Genomic DNA, 18414 nt, shown 5'->3' with positions numbered 1-18414 from the left:
ACATGAACTGTCAACTGTGGGACCTTATATAGACAGGTGTGTGCCTTTCCAAATCATGTCCAATCAACTGAATTTACCACAGGTGGACTCCAATTAAGCTGCAGAATCATCTCAAGGATGATCAGGGGAAACAGGATGCACCTGAGCTCAATTTTGAGCGTCATGGCAAAGGCTGTGAATACTTATGTACATGTGCTTTCTCAATTTTTTTATTTTAATAAATTTGCAAAAACCTCAAGTAAACTTTTTTCACGTTGTCATTATGGGGTGTTGTGTGTAGAATTCTGAGGAAAAAAAAATGAATTTAATCCATTTTGGAATAAGGCTGTAACATAACAAAATGTGGAAAAAGTGATGCGCTGTGAATACTTTCTGGATGCACTGTATATTTATTGTATTGGTACTTCCAACAAAATCAGTGTTTAAACATTTAAAAATATGCTGTATAGGAAAGATTAATCAACTCTATAACATGAACCTTGAAAAACACAAAAATTTAAAAATATAACTGATACGCAATTGATAAACCATGCAGACAGAGATGGCAAAGTATAAAATTGCTATGAATTATTTATTATTAATCAAGTGTTCAACACAGACATTTGCGAAGTTTCTTTGCAGGGACTTGAGTTGAAGTGGCGTTAACTTATACGCTTTTGTGTTATGTAGTGCTTGAGATCCATACGCTTACAGGCACGTGAGGGTGTAGAGGTGACCGTGATGCTAAATCAGAGGCGAATGCCAATGTCCACTTGTAACACAATAACAAATATTTATAGTTTAGTATAGTATTTATTTATTGATGTCAAGTCACAACATTCATAGATTAGCGTGTGGCCCTCGGGCAACTGCCCAGCATGCCCATGCGTTAAGATGGCCCTGCACTCACCCCCACAATGAACTGTTTGCCTTTGTGCTCTCTGACTGAAGTATATGGTACAGAACTGCAGATTTCATAAATGTTTCAGCCAGAAACCCATTCTAACCTTAAATAATCATGGGACTGTTGATACAGTGTACTATGCTGGTGACTCTCTGCTGTGTAATCGTGTTATTCTTGTTGTCCACTCTTGCACATAATTGGGCCAGGTGACGCAATTTCAGTCTGCTGTGTACTGCCGTGTGTGGTTTTGAATGAAGTTAACCTTGAACCTTGGTAAAACTGCCTGCAGACAGAGTGGTGCCCAGCATGTTGCCACCAGGTGGTATAAATGGAGTGAAAGGTTTGATTGGAAGCTTCAGTGATTTGCACAGTAGTAAGCAGTTCTGCCTTGCACGGCTGTGTTTGAATTCTGGCTCTTTTCACCATCTTTGCGGACTTTACATGTTGTTAGTTTATAAACACGAGTTTCTCTTCCTACATTGCAAAAATGCGTAGTTTAGGTTAACTCTAAATTGACAGAGTGAATGTGAATTTGAATGGCTGAATGAATGGCATACCATTACAAAACAGCAGGCAGAATTATTCCATGCATTTATTAATTTTGTTGTGAACATTTATTCCTGTTTTATAAATGTATTTAACACATAGTTGGCCTTTAATTTGTCTTTTTAATTAACAAAATTTCATTTTAAAGGTGTCTTTTGACTGCCACAATGGTCAGGTCAAAGAGAGAGGCAAAAAGAATAAAGGAACGGAAGAGAGCAAGATGGCCAGTTACTCAATAATTGATTGCCGAGAGCCTCCCAGCAAACAAGGTAAGCCCCGTCTGGAAACAATGGATATAGGATTGCTGTGTTTAAAAGATAGTTTAGATATATCTGGCATTAATAAACATTTTCCTGGCCCTTGGAGAATATTTGCACCAGATGCTTTACAACCATCTATTTGCTTTGTTCCAAGAACCATAAAGTTGCCGGCCCTTTAAAGGCCATACCAAAGCTGAGCGTGGCACCGGGGCTTCAGAATAAATTCTTTAACATGAATGTCATCTTCTCTATTCCTGATCACTGTTTTAATAGACACACATATACAGTAGTAATAAAACTGATATGCAAAGTATACAAGCCCTGATTTGTTGAACATATGTTTAGTTTCTGTTTTGCCCGAGGCAGTGAATTTCATTACTGCCGAGTGCCGAAGTCACATGTGAACTGATGATTAACATGAATATAAGCAAACACACTGGCAGCCAACACTCTTTGTGCTTTTAAAATAAAGGCATGAATGAGTGAATAATCTAAATTTGGTCATTCACGGTAATACAATAAGAGTTATGCAGTAAGTGCCATATTGAAGACTTTTGGTTTCTTTCAAAATGTTTCTCCTTTCCTCTGTTGGGTTTGAATGCTTGATTTATCGCCGTTCTTTTCTGAGCCTTTATCCTGCGGCCCTTCTCCAGGCTTGTCCATTCATTATGGCATTATTTAATGGATGGTTTCATTTATTTATGTGTTTATTTAACAGAAGCGTGGAGACTGGAGCAAACAATACAAAAAAGAATGTTTGAGTTGATTTTATTAGCATTTATTCAATGTGATCCAATTTATTTGAAATCTGTGAAAGAAAAGGTTGTGTCACAGCAGGCATTGCTGCCAAACTCGAAAAGCACTTTGGATCGGTTTGGCACTTCTCATTTGCACCTTTTGTGTTTGACCACCTTGTCTGTGAATTTCCTCATGAAATTTGCTATCAGGTTGATTAATATATTGAAACATACTGTACACTCACTGGCCAATTTCTTAAGTAACTTTGATGGTACCGGGTTAGACCCCTGTCGCCTTCAGATCTGCCATAATTCTTCATGGCATTGATTCAACAAAGTGCAGGGAACATTCCTGAGGAATTATGGTCCATATTGACATGATAGCATCATGCAGATTTGTCAGCTACACATCTATGATGTGAATCTCCCATTCCACCACATCCCAAAGGTGCTCTACTGGATTGAGATCTGGTGACTTTGGAGGCCATTTGAGTGCAGTGAACTCCTTGTCATGTTCAGTAATCCAGTTTGAGATGATTTGAGCTTTGTGACATGACACATTATCCTGCTGGAAGGAGACATCAGAAGATGGGCACACTGTGGTCATAAAGGGATGGACATGGTCAGCAATGGCATTTAAACGATGTTCAGTTGGTACTAAGAGGCCTGAAGTGTCTTAAGAAAATTTCCCCCACACCATTACACCACCACCACCTGCCTGAACCTTTGATACAAAGCAGGATAGATCCATGCTTTAATGTTGTCAATGCCAAATTCTGACCCTACCATCCTAATGTCACCGCAGATATGGAGGCTCATCAGACCAGGCAATGCTTTTCCAATCTTCTGTGGTCCAATTTTGATGAGCCCGTGCAATTTGTTGCCTGTTCTTAGCTGACAGGAGTGGCACCCGGTGTGGTCTCATGCTGCTGTAGCCCACCTTCTTCAAGGTTCGATGTGTTGTGTGTTCAGAGATGCTCGTCTGCATACCACAGTTGTAGTGAGTGGTTATTTAAGTTCCTGTTGCCTTTCTATCAGCTCAGACCAGTCTGGCCATTCTCCTGTGACCTCTGGCATCAACAAGACATTTGACACTGCCGCTCACTGGATATTCTTCCTTTTTCGGACCATTCTCTGTAAACCCTAGCAATGGTTGTATGTGAAAATCCAAGTGGACCAGCAGTTTCTGAAATACTCAGATCAGCCCGTCTGGCACCACCAACAACAATGCCATGTTCAAAGTCACTTCAGTCACCTTTCTTCTCCATTCTGAAGCTCAGTTTGAAATTCAGCAGGTCGTCTTGACAACATTTAGATGCCTAAATGCATTGAGTTGCTGCCACATGATTGGCCGATTAGATGTTTACATTAACAAGCAGTTGAGTAGGTGTACCTAATAAACTGGCAGACAAGTGTATGTTTAGAGGACAGTTTGTAATACCAATATCACCAAGAAACTGGGCATGATTGGTTCACAAAATGATATGAATTATAAAAAATGGCGAGTTTTTTAAGAATTTGAAGTAAATACTGATATAGATTTTATGTTTTAAAATTCTGACAAGAAATTGTTTTAGGCTTCTTATTTAATATATGCTGATTTTGCTTTTAATATTGTTCTGACCATAAGCTGCATTAATGAGATGAGGACACAGAGGTGCACTGTAGGAAAGAGGATTTGGCAGGCCTTAGTGGGACAGTTATTCTGGATAATAGCAATCTGATTCTTCCATCCATTCATCCGTTATCCAACCCGCTATATCCTAACTACAGGGTCACGAGGGTCTGCTGGAGCCAATCCCAGCCAACACAGGGCGCAAGGCAGGAAACAAACCCCGGGCAGAATGCCAGCCCACCGCAGGACAATCTGATTCTTTGTGGCTTGAATATCACGTTGATTTGGACTTACACCCCAGCTTACTCTGTCACTGACTGTTCACCTGACTCTTATCACAATTTGACTGGCTTTTGCCATCTCCACCTCAGCCTGGCAAAGACAGACCTTCTGGTTATCCAAGCTTGTCCATTTATCTCTCACTAAGTGCCGCCAGGCGAGTACGCAACCTGGAGGTCGTGATCTATGGCCGGCTGTCCTTCACTGACCATGCTGCACTGTTCTTGTAGTCTTGCAGATTCACTGCATACAACATCTGCAGGTTTTGACCATATCTGACATAATATGCAGCACAACACCTGGTCTAAGCTTTGGTCGTGTCATGTCTGGACTACTGCACCTCTCTACTGCCAGGACTGGCTTCATGTGTCATTAAACCACTGCAGAGGATTCAAATGCAGCATCATGTCTGGTGTTCAACCAGCCAAATGTGGGCACATGTCACTCCTCTCATCAGATCACTACATTGGCTTCCTGCAGAGACAACGTATTAAGTTCAGATCCTTGATGTTTGCCTACAGAGTAGTCAGTGATCAGCACCTATATACAGTATATGGAGATTCTTGTGAGGCCCTATCCTCTTTCTCACCCGCTCAGGTCTGCTTGGGAACAGATTCAGGTGACGCCACTGCTACTATACATGGTATCAAATATCAACCCAGACTCACTTCATGTATAGCTCCTAGCTGGTGGAATGAGCTGTCCCACCTCCATTCACAAATCTAACTTCACCAATGTGTTTAAGAAGCTTTCGAAGATGTTCTTGTACTGTGAATATCTGTCTGATATTAATTAGCTGTTAAACTTTCTAGGTTACAAAATTCTAACTCGCTGATATTTTTTTCTAAACTCTTCACTTGTGATGATTCATTTTGTACCCTTGTCCTGTCACACTTGTTCTCATACTGTCCCCCAGACTGAAGTTTATGATTATGTTGATCTTTTTCATGAGTTACTTTGGGCAAAAACATCTACTAAGTAAATAAATGTAAATGACCTGAACTTCGTACATCAACCACACTACCGAGTAACACGTTCTATATATCTTTTGTTCTGTCTGTGAAGAAATACAAAATACATTTTAACGTCTGTGCAAAATTAACCATTAGCTAACTTCCATCTGTGCTCCATGTTTTTTGTCAAGGAACTCATTTTAACATAACAGATGTTGTTCACTTTTATCAAAAAAAAAAAAAGTGATTAAAAACACTTTCATCATGCCACCTTTAAATCTCGGCTAGTTTAATACTGTAGTTCTTTGTTTTGGATCTTGCATGTTGTATCTAAAATATACAGAGGATTCAGCAAGCATTCAGACCCTTTAACTTTCAACACACTTTATTGTGTTGCAGATTTAATTTTTAATGGATAAATTTAACATTTTTGCCCATCAATCTGCAATCAGTAACCCATAATGACAAAGTGAAGGCATATTTTTAACAAGGTTTGTACATACTGTAACTTGCTGTGTAAGCCTGTGCTGTAAAAAGCCTGGGCTCCTAGAAACTATTGGAATCGTCAGAAAAAAAATTGAAATGCAGAGTCGGCAGTTTTCGTTTTGTGGACATGCTCACCCCCCTTGTCATTCAGCGGCTAAGCAAGTTTCTCTCTCATTTGTCTTTCCTTGGCGGTTTCACTTTGGTGATAGAGTCGCTTTCTTTCAGCTTCATGCTGTTGCCTCATACTTCTTTCTTCTTCCAACTTGTTAACTTGGGGCCGCCTTGCCGGCTCTTTGAGCTTCATGCTGTAGCCTCGCACAGACAGACATTTCCACACATAGATGTTTATATATTAGATACATTAAATTTCATCTGCCTCTGGTCATTTATGTATAAATAAATGTAAAGTATTACATGTTGGAATTAGAAATGTTAGATTTGCGTATACAATAGGAGGTCTGAAACTTGAAGGTAAACCTTATAGTGGAGTCCGTGCTTGCCATCCAATTACATAACAGTATCTTTCCATCTAAAGATTCCAATGCTCTGTTATCTGAGATGACTTTTGCATACACAGGAGAGCAGCTAGGCAGTAGAACAGTGGCACCGAGTGCCACATCCAGAAACGGAGAAGAGGAACAAGCTAGAAGAGGCTTAGCAATGGCTTATAAATATATGTATTACATACATTTCTGTACAAATAACTAACAAACACAGATACCATATGCGCAGCTAATCAGCAGCTCTAGTCAGGGTATGCCGGACTAAAGTAGTGAGTCTTAAGCCTGGATTTAAAAGATGAGACTGAAGGTGCATCTATTACAGTGCATCTGGAAAGTATTCACAGTGCATCACTTTTTCCACATTTTGTTATGTTACAGCCTTATTCCAAAATGGATTAAATTAATTTTTTTTCTCAGAATTCTACACACAACACCCCATAATGACAATGTGAAAAAAGTTTACTTGAGGTTTTTGCAAATTTATTAAAAATAAAAAAATTGAGAAAGCACATGTACATAAGTATTCACAGCCTTTGCCGTGAAGCTCGAAATTGAGCTCAGGTGCATCCTGTTTCCCCTGATCATCCTTGAGATGTTTCTGCAGCTTAATTGGAGTCCACCTGTGGTAAATTCAGTAGACTGGACATGATTTGGAAAAGCACACACCTGTCTATAGAAGGTCCCACAGTTGATAGTTCATGTCAGAGCACAAACCAAGCATGAAGTCAAAGGAATTGTCTGTAGACCTCCCAGACAGGATTGTCTCGAAGCACAAATCTGGGGAAGGTTACAGAAAAATTTCTGCTGCTTTGAAGGTCCCAATGAGCACAGTGGCCTCCATCATCCGTAAGTGGAAGAAGTTTGAAACCACCAGGATTCTTCCTAGAGCTGGCCGGCCATCTAAACTGAGCAATTTGGGGAGAAGGGCCTTAGTCAGGGAGGTGACCAAGAACCCGATGGTCACTCTGTCAGAGCTCCAGAGGTCCTCTGTGGAGAGAGGAGAACCTTCCAGAAGGACAACCACCTCTGCAGCAATCCACCAATCAGGCCTGTATGGTAGAGTGGCCAGACGGAAGCCACTCCTTAGTAAAAGGCACATGGCAGCCCTCCTGGAGTTTGCCAAAAGGCACCTGAAGGACTCTCAGACCATGAGAAAGAAAATTCTCTGGTCTGATGAGACAAAGATTGAACTCTTTGGTGTGAATGCCAGACGTCACGTTTAGAAAAAACCTGGCAGCATCCGTACAGTGAAGCATGGTGGTGGCAGCATCATGGCAGCTCACTTGGTGTACTTTGTTCGGTTTTGGTCTCCATATTACAAAGAAGACATAGCAGTGCCCAAGAAAGTCTAGAAAAGAGCAACTAGGCTGATTCAGGACTGTGAGGTATTAACTATGAAGTGAGATTAAAGGAGCTGAACGTTTCAGTTAGAGCAAACAGAGATTAAGAGGGGACATGATTGAAGAGTTTGACATTATAAAAGAAAGGAGTCCTGTAGATCTCTGCTGTTCATAAATTCTGCAACAAGGACACTGTGGCATGGTTAGAATCTTGTTAAGGGAAGATTTTGCCTTGAATGTTAAGTTTTTCTTCATGCAAAGAACCATAGACACATGGATTAAATAAACAAGTAGTGTAGAAAGTAAGACTTTAGACGCCTTCAAATCTCGACGTTAATGTTATTTTAGAGAATCTAGATAAATCGGATGGACGAGCTTATTAGGCTGAATGGTCTGTTCTCATCACAATTTTGGTAATGTTCCAGTGTTATAATATTTACATGGGTTTCTGTTTCCAGAGTTGAGTATTCAATGCATGTTAAAATCTTATATATAAATGTCTACGTGTGTAAGTGTGTGTGTCTGTCTGTCCGGCCCGGAAGTGCAAGGCTACAGCATGAAACTCAAAGAGCCGGCAAGGCGGCACCAAGTTAACAAGTCGGAAGTACGAGGCTACAGCATGGAGCTGAAAGAAAGCAACTCTCGTCACCAAAGTAAGACTGCCAACAAAAGACAAACTCGCTTAGCCGCTGATAGACAAGGAGAGCAAGCATGTCAGCAAAACGAAACCGCCCACTTTGTATTTCAATTTTTTTTCTGACAATTTCAATAGTTTCTAGGAGCCTGGGCTTACACAGCTAGTGATATATAATACTCTCCTTTTTTGACTGTACTGTATAACAAAATAATATGTTCGTAAATCTTCATTTTGTGTGTTTTTATTTTTTTATGTTATTAAACAGGCGACATTTCTTCACCTAATGCTGCTCACCTCTCCAATTTTTCCACGGCTCTTTCTCTGTAGCTCCAATGATCTTTTCTCCACCTTGTCCATTACCTGTGCATTCACGACGCCCGTTCTGCGTCACATCACTCATTTAGACACAACACCATCTGCACTCACTTTCCCCGACTTTGTGAGTCAATCTGTGCCCTGATGCTTCTGGAGATTTGCTGGCAACTACTTACCCAGTCCAAAGGGTTTACATTGAAGTGCAGATCTGATAAGAGTCACAAGTACTGGTCTATAAGAGTTTGATCATATCTCTCACTCATTCTGGCTCTCTCCTTCACACAACCTCTGTATTGAGTTCTTTAATGGCTGAATTCTCAGGGTGGCATTTCCCCTACTGATAGTCTACATTAAGCCCTACCAGAATTTCCATGATAAGAATACTACAGCGAATACCATAAAGGAAAGAAGGCTGATGCAATATAAACCTAAAAATCATAACTGCCTACTTTTTTTGTATTGTACTTGAGTTCAAAGTAAATACACAAAAGTATAGTGTGTATAAAGATGAAGAACTCAATATATCAATAAATCGTTTTTTAAACAGTTAGATTCAGTAATAACCTCATTCATTTGGAACTCAAAACACCCACGTATCCGAAGAGCGACTCTACAAAGACCTCAGGCAGAAGGTGGCATGGCTTTACCTAATTTTCAGTTTTATTACTGGGCAGCAAACATACAAGCCATAAAAACCTGGACACAAATAAATGAACATACACAGGCTTGGTCCGCAATAGAAGTAAAATCCTGTAGTACTTCTTTATACTCCCTGCTCTGCTCTCCAATAAATGCAAGTTATCGCAAATATACTAATAACCCAATTGTGCTTTACTCACTCAGAATATGGAACCAACTTAGAAAGCATTTTAAGATGGAAAATCTTTTATCAGTGGCACCTCTGCAAGAGAACCACCTCTTTCAACCATCACAAACACATCCAGTTTTTAATACCTGGAAAAGTTTTGGGATTAAAATGCTCAGAGATCTTTATATAGACAACATATTTGCATCTTTTGAACAATTACGCTCAAAATTCAACCTCCCAGCTACACGTTTCTTTTACTATCTTCAAATTAGAAATTTTGTTAAACAGAAATTGCCCGATTTCCCCCACCTTGCACCCTCCACAATGCTGGAAAAAATACTGCTCAATTTCGAGGAAACAAACACTATTTCCGCAATATATAAAATCCTATTAGAGTCCCTACCTTTCAAAGACCCAAGAGGACATTGGGAAGAAGATCTCTTAATCAATATATCAGAAAAGGAGTGGAAGGTAGCAAAGCAGAGAATTCACTCGAGCTCCATATGGACAAAGCATAGAATTATTCAACTAAAAATTATATATCGAGCTCATCTGTCTCGCTTAAAACTGTCCAAAATGTTTCCAGGGCAAGATCCAACCTGCGAACGCTGCAACCAAGCTCCTGCCTCACTGGGTCACATGTTTTGGGCCTGCACCAAACTAACATCATTTTGGACAAAAATGTTTAAGTGCCTCTCAGACAGCCTTGGGGTCACAATCCCTCCTAACCCATTAACAGCTGTGTTCGGTGTTCTTCCAGATGGACTTGAATTGGAGAAGGACAAGCAAACGGTGATTGCATTCACTACACTTTTGGCACGCAGACTTATTTTGTTAAATTGGAAGAATCCTAATTCTCCTCTTATAAGTCAGTGGGAAACCGATGTTTTATATTATTTGAAATTGGAAAAAATCTAATTTTCAGTTAGAGGATCTGTACAAAATTTTTTCAAAATATCACAGGATTTAATCAATAATTTTTTAGAATAAGAGAAATAACTATTATCGCATTTAACTCCCTTCTCCATCTCTTATTTATATAGATATTTACTTCTCCCTTTCTTTTGTTTAATGTTGCCTTATTAAAAAGCCTAAAGCAATTTTCCTTTAGCTAAGCTCTCCTTCTCAGGGGTGGGGTTTGATTTGTCTTCAAATTTGTTGGGTTATAAATTGATCTGTTTGTATGGAATGATTACAATGAAAATTAATAAATAAAAATATTAAAAAAAAAAAAAAAAAAAAGATAAATAACTCAGTTTGTGCAGAAGTTATGCAGTTGGAAGTGGCTGACTATTGTAACAGACAGCTGGGATTCTTACCCAGATGTGATGCCTCCATAATGGAATGACCAGGATGAAGGAGCATGCATGGGGCAATACTCCAGCATACTATAGTACCACAAGTTTGGAGCATGGAAACTCAACCCTGCTGGGGCCTGTGGTCACCACCAAGGGGTGCATGGAGAGCGGCTGAGCCCTCTTCTGCAGGACTGCTGCCACACCCTGAAGTGCAGTCGAAAGGAGATCTTGAAACACCTGGAGCACTTCCAGGTGCTCTATGAAAGGTGTCAGCTGCCACAACTTAGAGAGTCAGAATCGGGAGGAGGTGGACAAAGCTTGCTGGAGGAGGAGTGGAGGCGAGAGAAGGAAAGGAAAGGAAAGAAGAAAGGGACAGTGTATTGGTGCTTTGTACTGTGTTGTGCTGTGCAGTGGGGAGCAAAGGAAAAACGCTTCACCACTTAAAATAAATGGGTGCCATGTGGCAAGACTGGGCTCTGTGTCTGTTGTGTCTGGGTTTGGGGAGCCTTACGCCCCCTAGTGGTTCACACTATGTATTGAACATTTTGTGATTGTTCTGAAAATATTTTGAAGTTGTGTTAAATTTTGTAGGATGTGGCGCTGTTATAAATACTCCAAGGAGCCTCAAGGAGCCTGTGTTTTCATTAATTAACATTATTTCTCAGTAACAATAAGAGATGGTAAGTAGAAATAATGCAACATTTATTAGGCCATGGCTCATTGATTAATTAATGGACAGATCATGTTGGTTTCCATTTACGTTCAATCAGTTTCTACTGTGGCACGCGGCTGGGGGTGGTACCCAGCCGGGATGCCCAAGAGGACCGGAGGAGGGCTCACGCCTCCTCCAGACCACGAGGGGGTGACCGCCCTGGTTGCTGTGGGGACTACGGGTTCAGAGCTTTGAAGCTCAACCCTATAGGGACCCGTGGTCACCGCCTTTGGGCGCCCCAATGCCTGGAGAGCCCTGGACCTCAGTACTTCCTCCACACCCGGGGGCGAAGAGGAACTGGGACACCCGGAGTGCTTCCAGGGATGCAGCCGGCACTTCCGTCACACTGGCGAGTGTCGGTGGAAAATTGCCGGGAAACACCTGCAGCAAAAAGCCCTGGTCCTCAGCACTTCTGCCACACCCGGAAGTGCTGGGGGGAAGACGACCAGGGACACCCAGAGTGCTTCCGGGTGCGCAGCTGGTACTTCCGCCACACTGGGGAGTGCCAGCAGAAGATTATCGGGAGGCACCTGGAACACATCCGGGTGATTATAAAAGGGGCCGCCTCCCTTCATTCAGGGCTGGAGGCGGGTGGAAGAGGACAAGGTCTGGGAGGAGAGGAGTGGAGGCAGTCAGAGATAAAGAGAAGAGGCCTGGACTGAGGGTGATTGGTGCTGTGGCACTGGGTTGTGCTTCACTTTAATTGTAAATAAACGTGTGTGGTGACTTTAAAAACATGTCTACCTGTCTGTGTCCGGGGCTCGTTCCACACTATCTTACTCTTCGTGTGTTGTCATGTATTGTTATGTGTGCCGGTTCTGTATTTAGTAATTAGTAGAATCTAAACTTGTATTTTAATTTAGAATTGTTCACAGTGCTCTGCGCCTGCTCTCAATGAAGATCGCTATACAAAAAATAAGTTGTGTTATGTATTACACAACCTGTTGTAGATTCTCTTTCTATCATGAGTATTGTTTTTATTTTTTAATATGATTAAAGTTAATGCATCTCATGCAAATGCTACATGCTATAGCAGTAATATTTTGTTTGTTTTGTTTGCGTCATTATTTAAGGAAATCTTATCTTTATTTTTCCACGTCTTTTTTTTTTGTTTTGCTGAATGTGGTTTTCGAATGCTGCTACCACATTTGTAACAACATTGTGTTACTTCTGGTATAAGAATGGTGACGACCAGCATGTCCACATTCCTCAGTGGGATATGCCTTTTAAAAAAGCTTCATTTAGTGATAGTCAGTTTCCTTAACAAGTACCCCAAGTGTCAGAGTCCTTTGTTTTTGACCCTCTTTTCACCTTTGACTTCTGTACTTCTGAGGTCCTGACTCTCACCGGTCATAAAAGATCCCGGAGTATCCTTTGTAAAGAGTAGGGTGTATCCTGATGTCCTGGCGAAATAACCCATCACGGCCTCATCATGCTTGCCCCCTAATCATCCCCTGCCTCCAATTGGCGAACTGTCTCTCACCCCTTCACCACCTAATAGCTAATATGTGGTGGGCATACTGGCGCAAAAATGGCTACTTTGAGTCGTGAGTGCTAAATAAATGTAAAGAATTATTTGAAAAGAAAGGGACAAGCACACCGTTTGTTACTAGTTCAGTCCTTTAACATCTCTACTTTCTCCTCTGCCTCTTCCGGTGACCAGAATGCAACATCACCATTGCAGTGATTTTCTGCACTCCCATGCAAAAGCAGAGCTTTAAACATTTGACATGCAGATATTGTGCCTATGAAGTTTAAATGCCTGAACTTTCCAACTTTCACGGCGTAAAAAGCTTTTTTTTGCAGTTTATCTCAATTTACTTGGAGCCGCACTTCCTCGCATTTCCTGAATATGCAGGTAATCCCTGCTTTAGTGAGTCAGTAGTTAAGCTCTCACAAAATCTTCTGCTCAGCTCCTTTGTGCATTCCAGTGGTAGAGCAGTCCATCTGCCAGCAGAGCAGTCTTTTTAATTGCACTGATGCCGATTATTCCTGTTGACACCGTTAATCCCTTTGATTTGTATGTTGCGAATACAGGGTGTCTTCAAAAATAAAAATCAAGGCCTTAATCAAGACGTAATATGACCGATTGCATTAAAATCAGAAAAGAGAGAGAGACAGGGAGAGTAAAACTGGATGTGCTCTCGGTTAAATGTTTTTCCATGCTATCATTCCTTTACAAATGTTTTCAAAGTACATCCAGTGTGCTCTTCCAGGCACAATTCAAGATGGCCACTGAAATATCGGGATGTAAAGATGGAAAATGAATGTCGTGAGCTTTCAAAAGAGCTCTGATGCCTCTAAGGGGGAGCTGAAAATTCCGACTCTAGGTATACGTGAAGTGGGATTTCTTACACCTTTTACACTGCACACCCGTTACCCGAAACGATTACAAAGGTTTAGCACTACCCCAGTATGGTTCCAGTTCGGAGGGGAGATTTTATTTTACACCTCATTGTCGCTGAAGGAAAAAGATTTCTGAGAGCAGCAGACTTCTCACTGTTGATAACAAGTTGTTAAGAGACTGGGATACACCTCTATAGACAGCAGTGCCACTGAAAAATTACAAAAAGATCGAATGTCTGACTTTATAAAAACAACAGCTAAACACAAAAACAGATTACAATATGGGTGGTCAGTCTGACTCTGAACCTGGCCACTCAAGTAAGCTGGGCAGCTGTGTTCTGCATGTGTCTGCCAAAAAAACCTGACCAGGATCAAGGATTCAACCCATCTGTGTTGTACTGGGAAGAAAAAAAAAAATTCCAGTCAGTAAGCGCTCTTCAATAACCCACAGGAGACAACCCCACATTTAACTTATCCACATTTAACACAGAGCTGATTGAAGTGTCCAGCCATATTTGATAAACGGATGAGCAGCTCTACTTGTGAGAGTGAAGACAAGAAGAGTTTTACACTCGGCAGCTTTGTCTACTTAGGGTCTTTCTGATAATACTTGCAAGTTTGTTACAGTGCCATCAGGAAAGAGTTCGGACTCCATCACTTCTTTCATATCTTGCTGTATTGCAGCCTTGGGCTAAAATCATTTCAAGTGTTCTTTCCCTCATAAAGCAACACTTAATACCCTAAATGACAAAGCAACAACAGGATTTTGGAAATTAATTGAAAGTGAAAAACCAAACTATCACATTGACACAAGTATTCTGATTATTACCATGGCCAGCTGGATGGAGTCCATCAATACAATACAATACAATTTATTTCTTGTATACCCCAAAATCACACACGGAGTGCTGCAATGGGCTTTAACAGGCCCTGCCTTTTGACAGCCCCCTCAGCCTTGACTCTCTAAGAAGACAAGGAAAAACTCCCAAAAAAACTCTTGTAGGGAAAAAAATGGAAAAAACCTCGGAAAAGGCAATTCAAAGAGAGACCCCTTTCCAGGTAGGCAGGTCTGTGCCTTTCCTAATCAGTCCAATCAATTAAAGGGACCACAGGTGGAATCAAATAAAGAAGCAGAAACATCTCAACAACAAAGATCAATAGGATTGGATGCACCAAAATCAAATTTCAAGTGTCATGGCAAAGGGTCTAAATCCTAGTGTCAATGTGATATTTCAGTTTAATATTTATAATAAACTAGCTGATTACCCAGTGGCTTCGCTCACTGAGTGCAAGGGAAAAAAATAAAATGTATTATTTATAAAATAAGTTTGTTAATTGCCAATTTTATTTTTCAACAAATAAAGAGCATTTACAATAACATAGAAATCAATATAAACAACATTATTAACATCATTATCATATGAGAGTATGAAGTAATATATAAGAAGCACATTGCATATAAATATAAATAATTAAACAGTAAAATATTTTGATAAAAGAATTTGAACAACATATAAGAAGTGTATAAATTATTAAACAGTAAAACATTAACATTTAAGAAGTAAAGATACATTGAGTACTACTGCAGTGCTTTCCGGTATACTACATTTTTTGTTTGCCCATGACGTGCATAAATGTATACATTTTTTGGTGTACCTACCCGAGAACACGCGACATATAACTGACCGTGGGAGAAGCATGGATTTCAAACACGCGTTGAGTTCATCTGACTGGTGTCCCTCGTGGAATAACTGGTAATGTTTGATGAAAATCTCCTGCACGTAAAACGGCAGTACCTCCCATTATTTTAGTAGGATCTCTGAGATCTTGCATTGTTCGGTTCAAGGCTTCATAAGCTCTTTTATGTGCCATGGTGCACTCATCCCAAACTATTATCGTTGAATGTTGCAAGACTTTTGCCTTTCCAGAGCTCTTGCGTATGTTGCAAATTGGATTTTCGTCGTGAGCGAGGTTTAATGGTAATTGCAATGACGAATGAGCTCTACGGCCTCCATCTAATAATGTAGAAGCAATTCCTGATGACGCTACAGCTGGAGCTACGTCACCATGCGCTCTCTCAGCAAGAATCAGGTTTATTAAGAATGTTTTTCCTGTTCCTCTGTGGTCATACGTAATTTCTGTTTCAAACGCGAAAAGTATTTTATATATTTAGATTAGCAAACATTTCTAAAATCATTTATATAAAACATCTCCAGCCTAGTTGAATGTTTTGTCTGTTTTTAGTAATTCTGTTAACTATTTGAGTGGAGGTTGTTTTTGTTTGTTATAATATTTACATCATTTTTTTTTTATTGCGCAACTGTAGAAAAGCTAAATTTCCCTCTTGGGACAAAAAAGATCTATCTATCTATCTATCTATCTATCTATCTATCTATCTATCTATCTATCTATCTATCTATCTATCTATCTATCTATCACAATAATAAATAGGTCAATTGCTTGATGGCTGTTTAATTTTACAAAAAGAATACCCATTTTAAAAAGTAAATATTAATAATATACCCTAAGTTCTTGTCTATAAGCCGGACTCATGTATTAGCCGGAGACCAAAAATCATACGAATTTTTAAAATAAAATCGTATCATAGATAAGCCGGACTCATGGATAAGCCGAACGTACTATAACCTATAACTAATAGAAGGGAGGGAGGTCAGTGGTCTCACTCGCGCCCATTTAATTTCTTTAAGGGGGGAGAGAGTGTGAGATATTGCCGTCTCTCTCACTCCCCGCATGGCGCGGTTGGAGCGGCCGGAGCGCGTTCTTTCTGCTCTGGGCGTCGCCGAGTCAACACGAGCGCGTAGCGGTCATTTAAATTGTGATTTTATATGTAAGCATATTTAAATATATATCGCGGATTTCTGCGGACAATGGGTCTTTTAATTTCTGGTACATGCTTCCTCAGTTGGTTTGCCCAGTTGATTTCATACAAGGGACGCTATTGGCAGATGGCTGAGAAGCTACCCGGCTTACTTTTCTGTCAATCTTGCGCTGACTATCTGTGATCCTGACGTATGGGGATTGAGCAGGGGGGCTGTTTGCACACCTAGACGATACAGACGCTCGTCTAAAAATGCTGAAAGATTATCTTCACGTTGCTATCTTTTGTAAAGCTGATTCCTGAAAAGACATGCTGCACAGTGCTTCGCATACTTAAAAGCTCGAAGGGCACGTATTGATTTTTGACTGAAAAACAAACTCTGTCTCTCTCTCTCTTTGTCTGCTCCTGACGGAGGGGGTGTGAGCTGCCGCCTTCAACAGCTTTGTGCCGCGGTGCTTCGCATACTTAAAAGCCAAACAGACATATTGATTTGTTTGCTTCACTCCTTTGAAGAGGAAGATATGTTTGCATTCTTTTAATTGTGAGACGGAACTGTCATCTCTGTCTTGTCATGGAGCACAGTTTAAACTTTTGAAAAAGAGACAAATGTTTGTTTGCAGTGTTTGAATAACGTTCCTGTCTCTCTACAACCTCCTGTGTTTCTGCGCAAATCTGTGACCCAAGCATGACAATATAAAAATAACCATATAAACATATGGTTTCTACTTCGCGGATTTTCTTATTTCGCGGGTGGCTCTGGAACGCAACCCCCGCGATGGATGTATAAGCCGGACTTATGTATAAGCCGATATTCTATTTTTTCATTTTCACAACTTTTTTCCTTAGATAAGCCGCGGCTTATTGACAAGAACTTAGGGTATTTAAAGTTCTTTATGATTTTAAAAATCCAAATCACTAATTTTAAAACTTGCTTTTTGTCCTGACTTCCTCATTGTAAACTTATGAACACTTTATTTTAAAATCATTGTCTGGGCCAATTTCTCTCCATTAAAAAGGTTGCTGAGAATTATGCAAGTCCTAAGGATATAATATATGCATATATTAAGAAATGCCAAGATTGTAAAGTGTGTGCTGACCATTTTCAATGATTACACAGAACACCAGAACCAGAGTATTTTCCTTTCTCATTTTCCATGGTTAAATATTGTTTTCGATTCATAACAGGTACATCCTTCTAAAACTGCTCGTAATGGCAATTCACAGTCCTTGTGAAATTGCCATTCACATATTTAAGTGTCCAAAATATTACCCCAATGTTGAAATAAGGGTGGAGAATAATTTAAAGAACAAAATTGCTGAAATGGAAACAATACTAAAACAAAAGTAAAATGTGAAAATTAAACAGAACACTTGATGTGTTTGTTGTACTGTTACATTAATAGAATTTTAACACTTTTCATATCGAATCAGCTCAGTTCCATATTGGTGTGATGGTTTACCGACTATCAGGCCCCACTTACTTTTCTCTTACCTGCTTTGAGAGTTTGTGGACCTTAAACTTGAAACCCACCCACAGTATTCTGCTCATGGCTTCTGCACAGAGACACCTCATGACATGTCCTACTAGTAGCGAACTGTAGCACTCTGAGAAAAGCGCTAAATGTGTCTCGTCTAAAGCTGTAAATCTGCACTGCTGTTTGGTGGTATTCACTTTGAAATGAAGTGTGTAAAATAAAGTTTGCTTATTTGTGTTTTGTCAAAACTGTGAAAAATGTTGGTGGCCTAATGGTTTTTAACCCTTTACAGTGCACATCAAACATCAGAGAAAATCCTATTCATCAGACAGGAGAGTATGCCAACCTTGCCAGTATATTTGACTCATATACCCACAATATG

The 18414-nt window shown here is 40.1% G+C and overlaps 1 protein-coding gene across 1 annotated transcript in view; it reads left to right on the top strand.

Moving 5' to 3' along the window:
- The window catches only part of myo3b (myosin IIIB), a 619900-nt gene that overhangs the window by 477647 nt on the left and 123839 nt on the right, over positions 1-18414 (top strand). Inside the window, 1 exon segment of the mRNA XM_051930711.1 lies at positions 1578-1698. Within this exon segment, the coding sequence (XP_051786671.1) occupies positions 1578-1698 (121 nt within the window).

The sequence above is a fragment of the Erpetoichthys calabaricus genome, chromosome 8, assembly GCF_900747795.2.
Source record: "Erpetoichthys calabaricus chromosome 8, fErpCal1.3, whole genome shotgun sequence".
Taxonomy (NCBI): Eukaryota; Metazoa; Chordata; class Cladistia; order Polypteriformes; family Polypteridae; genus Erpetoichthys; species Erpetoichthys calabaricus.
This window is presented reverse-complemented; position numbering and strand designations above follow the sequence as displayed.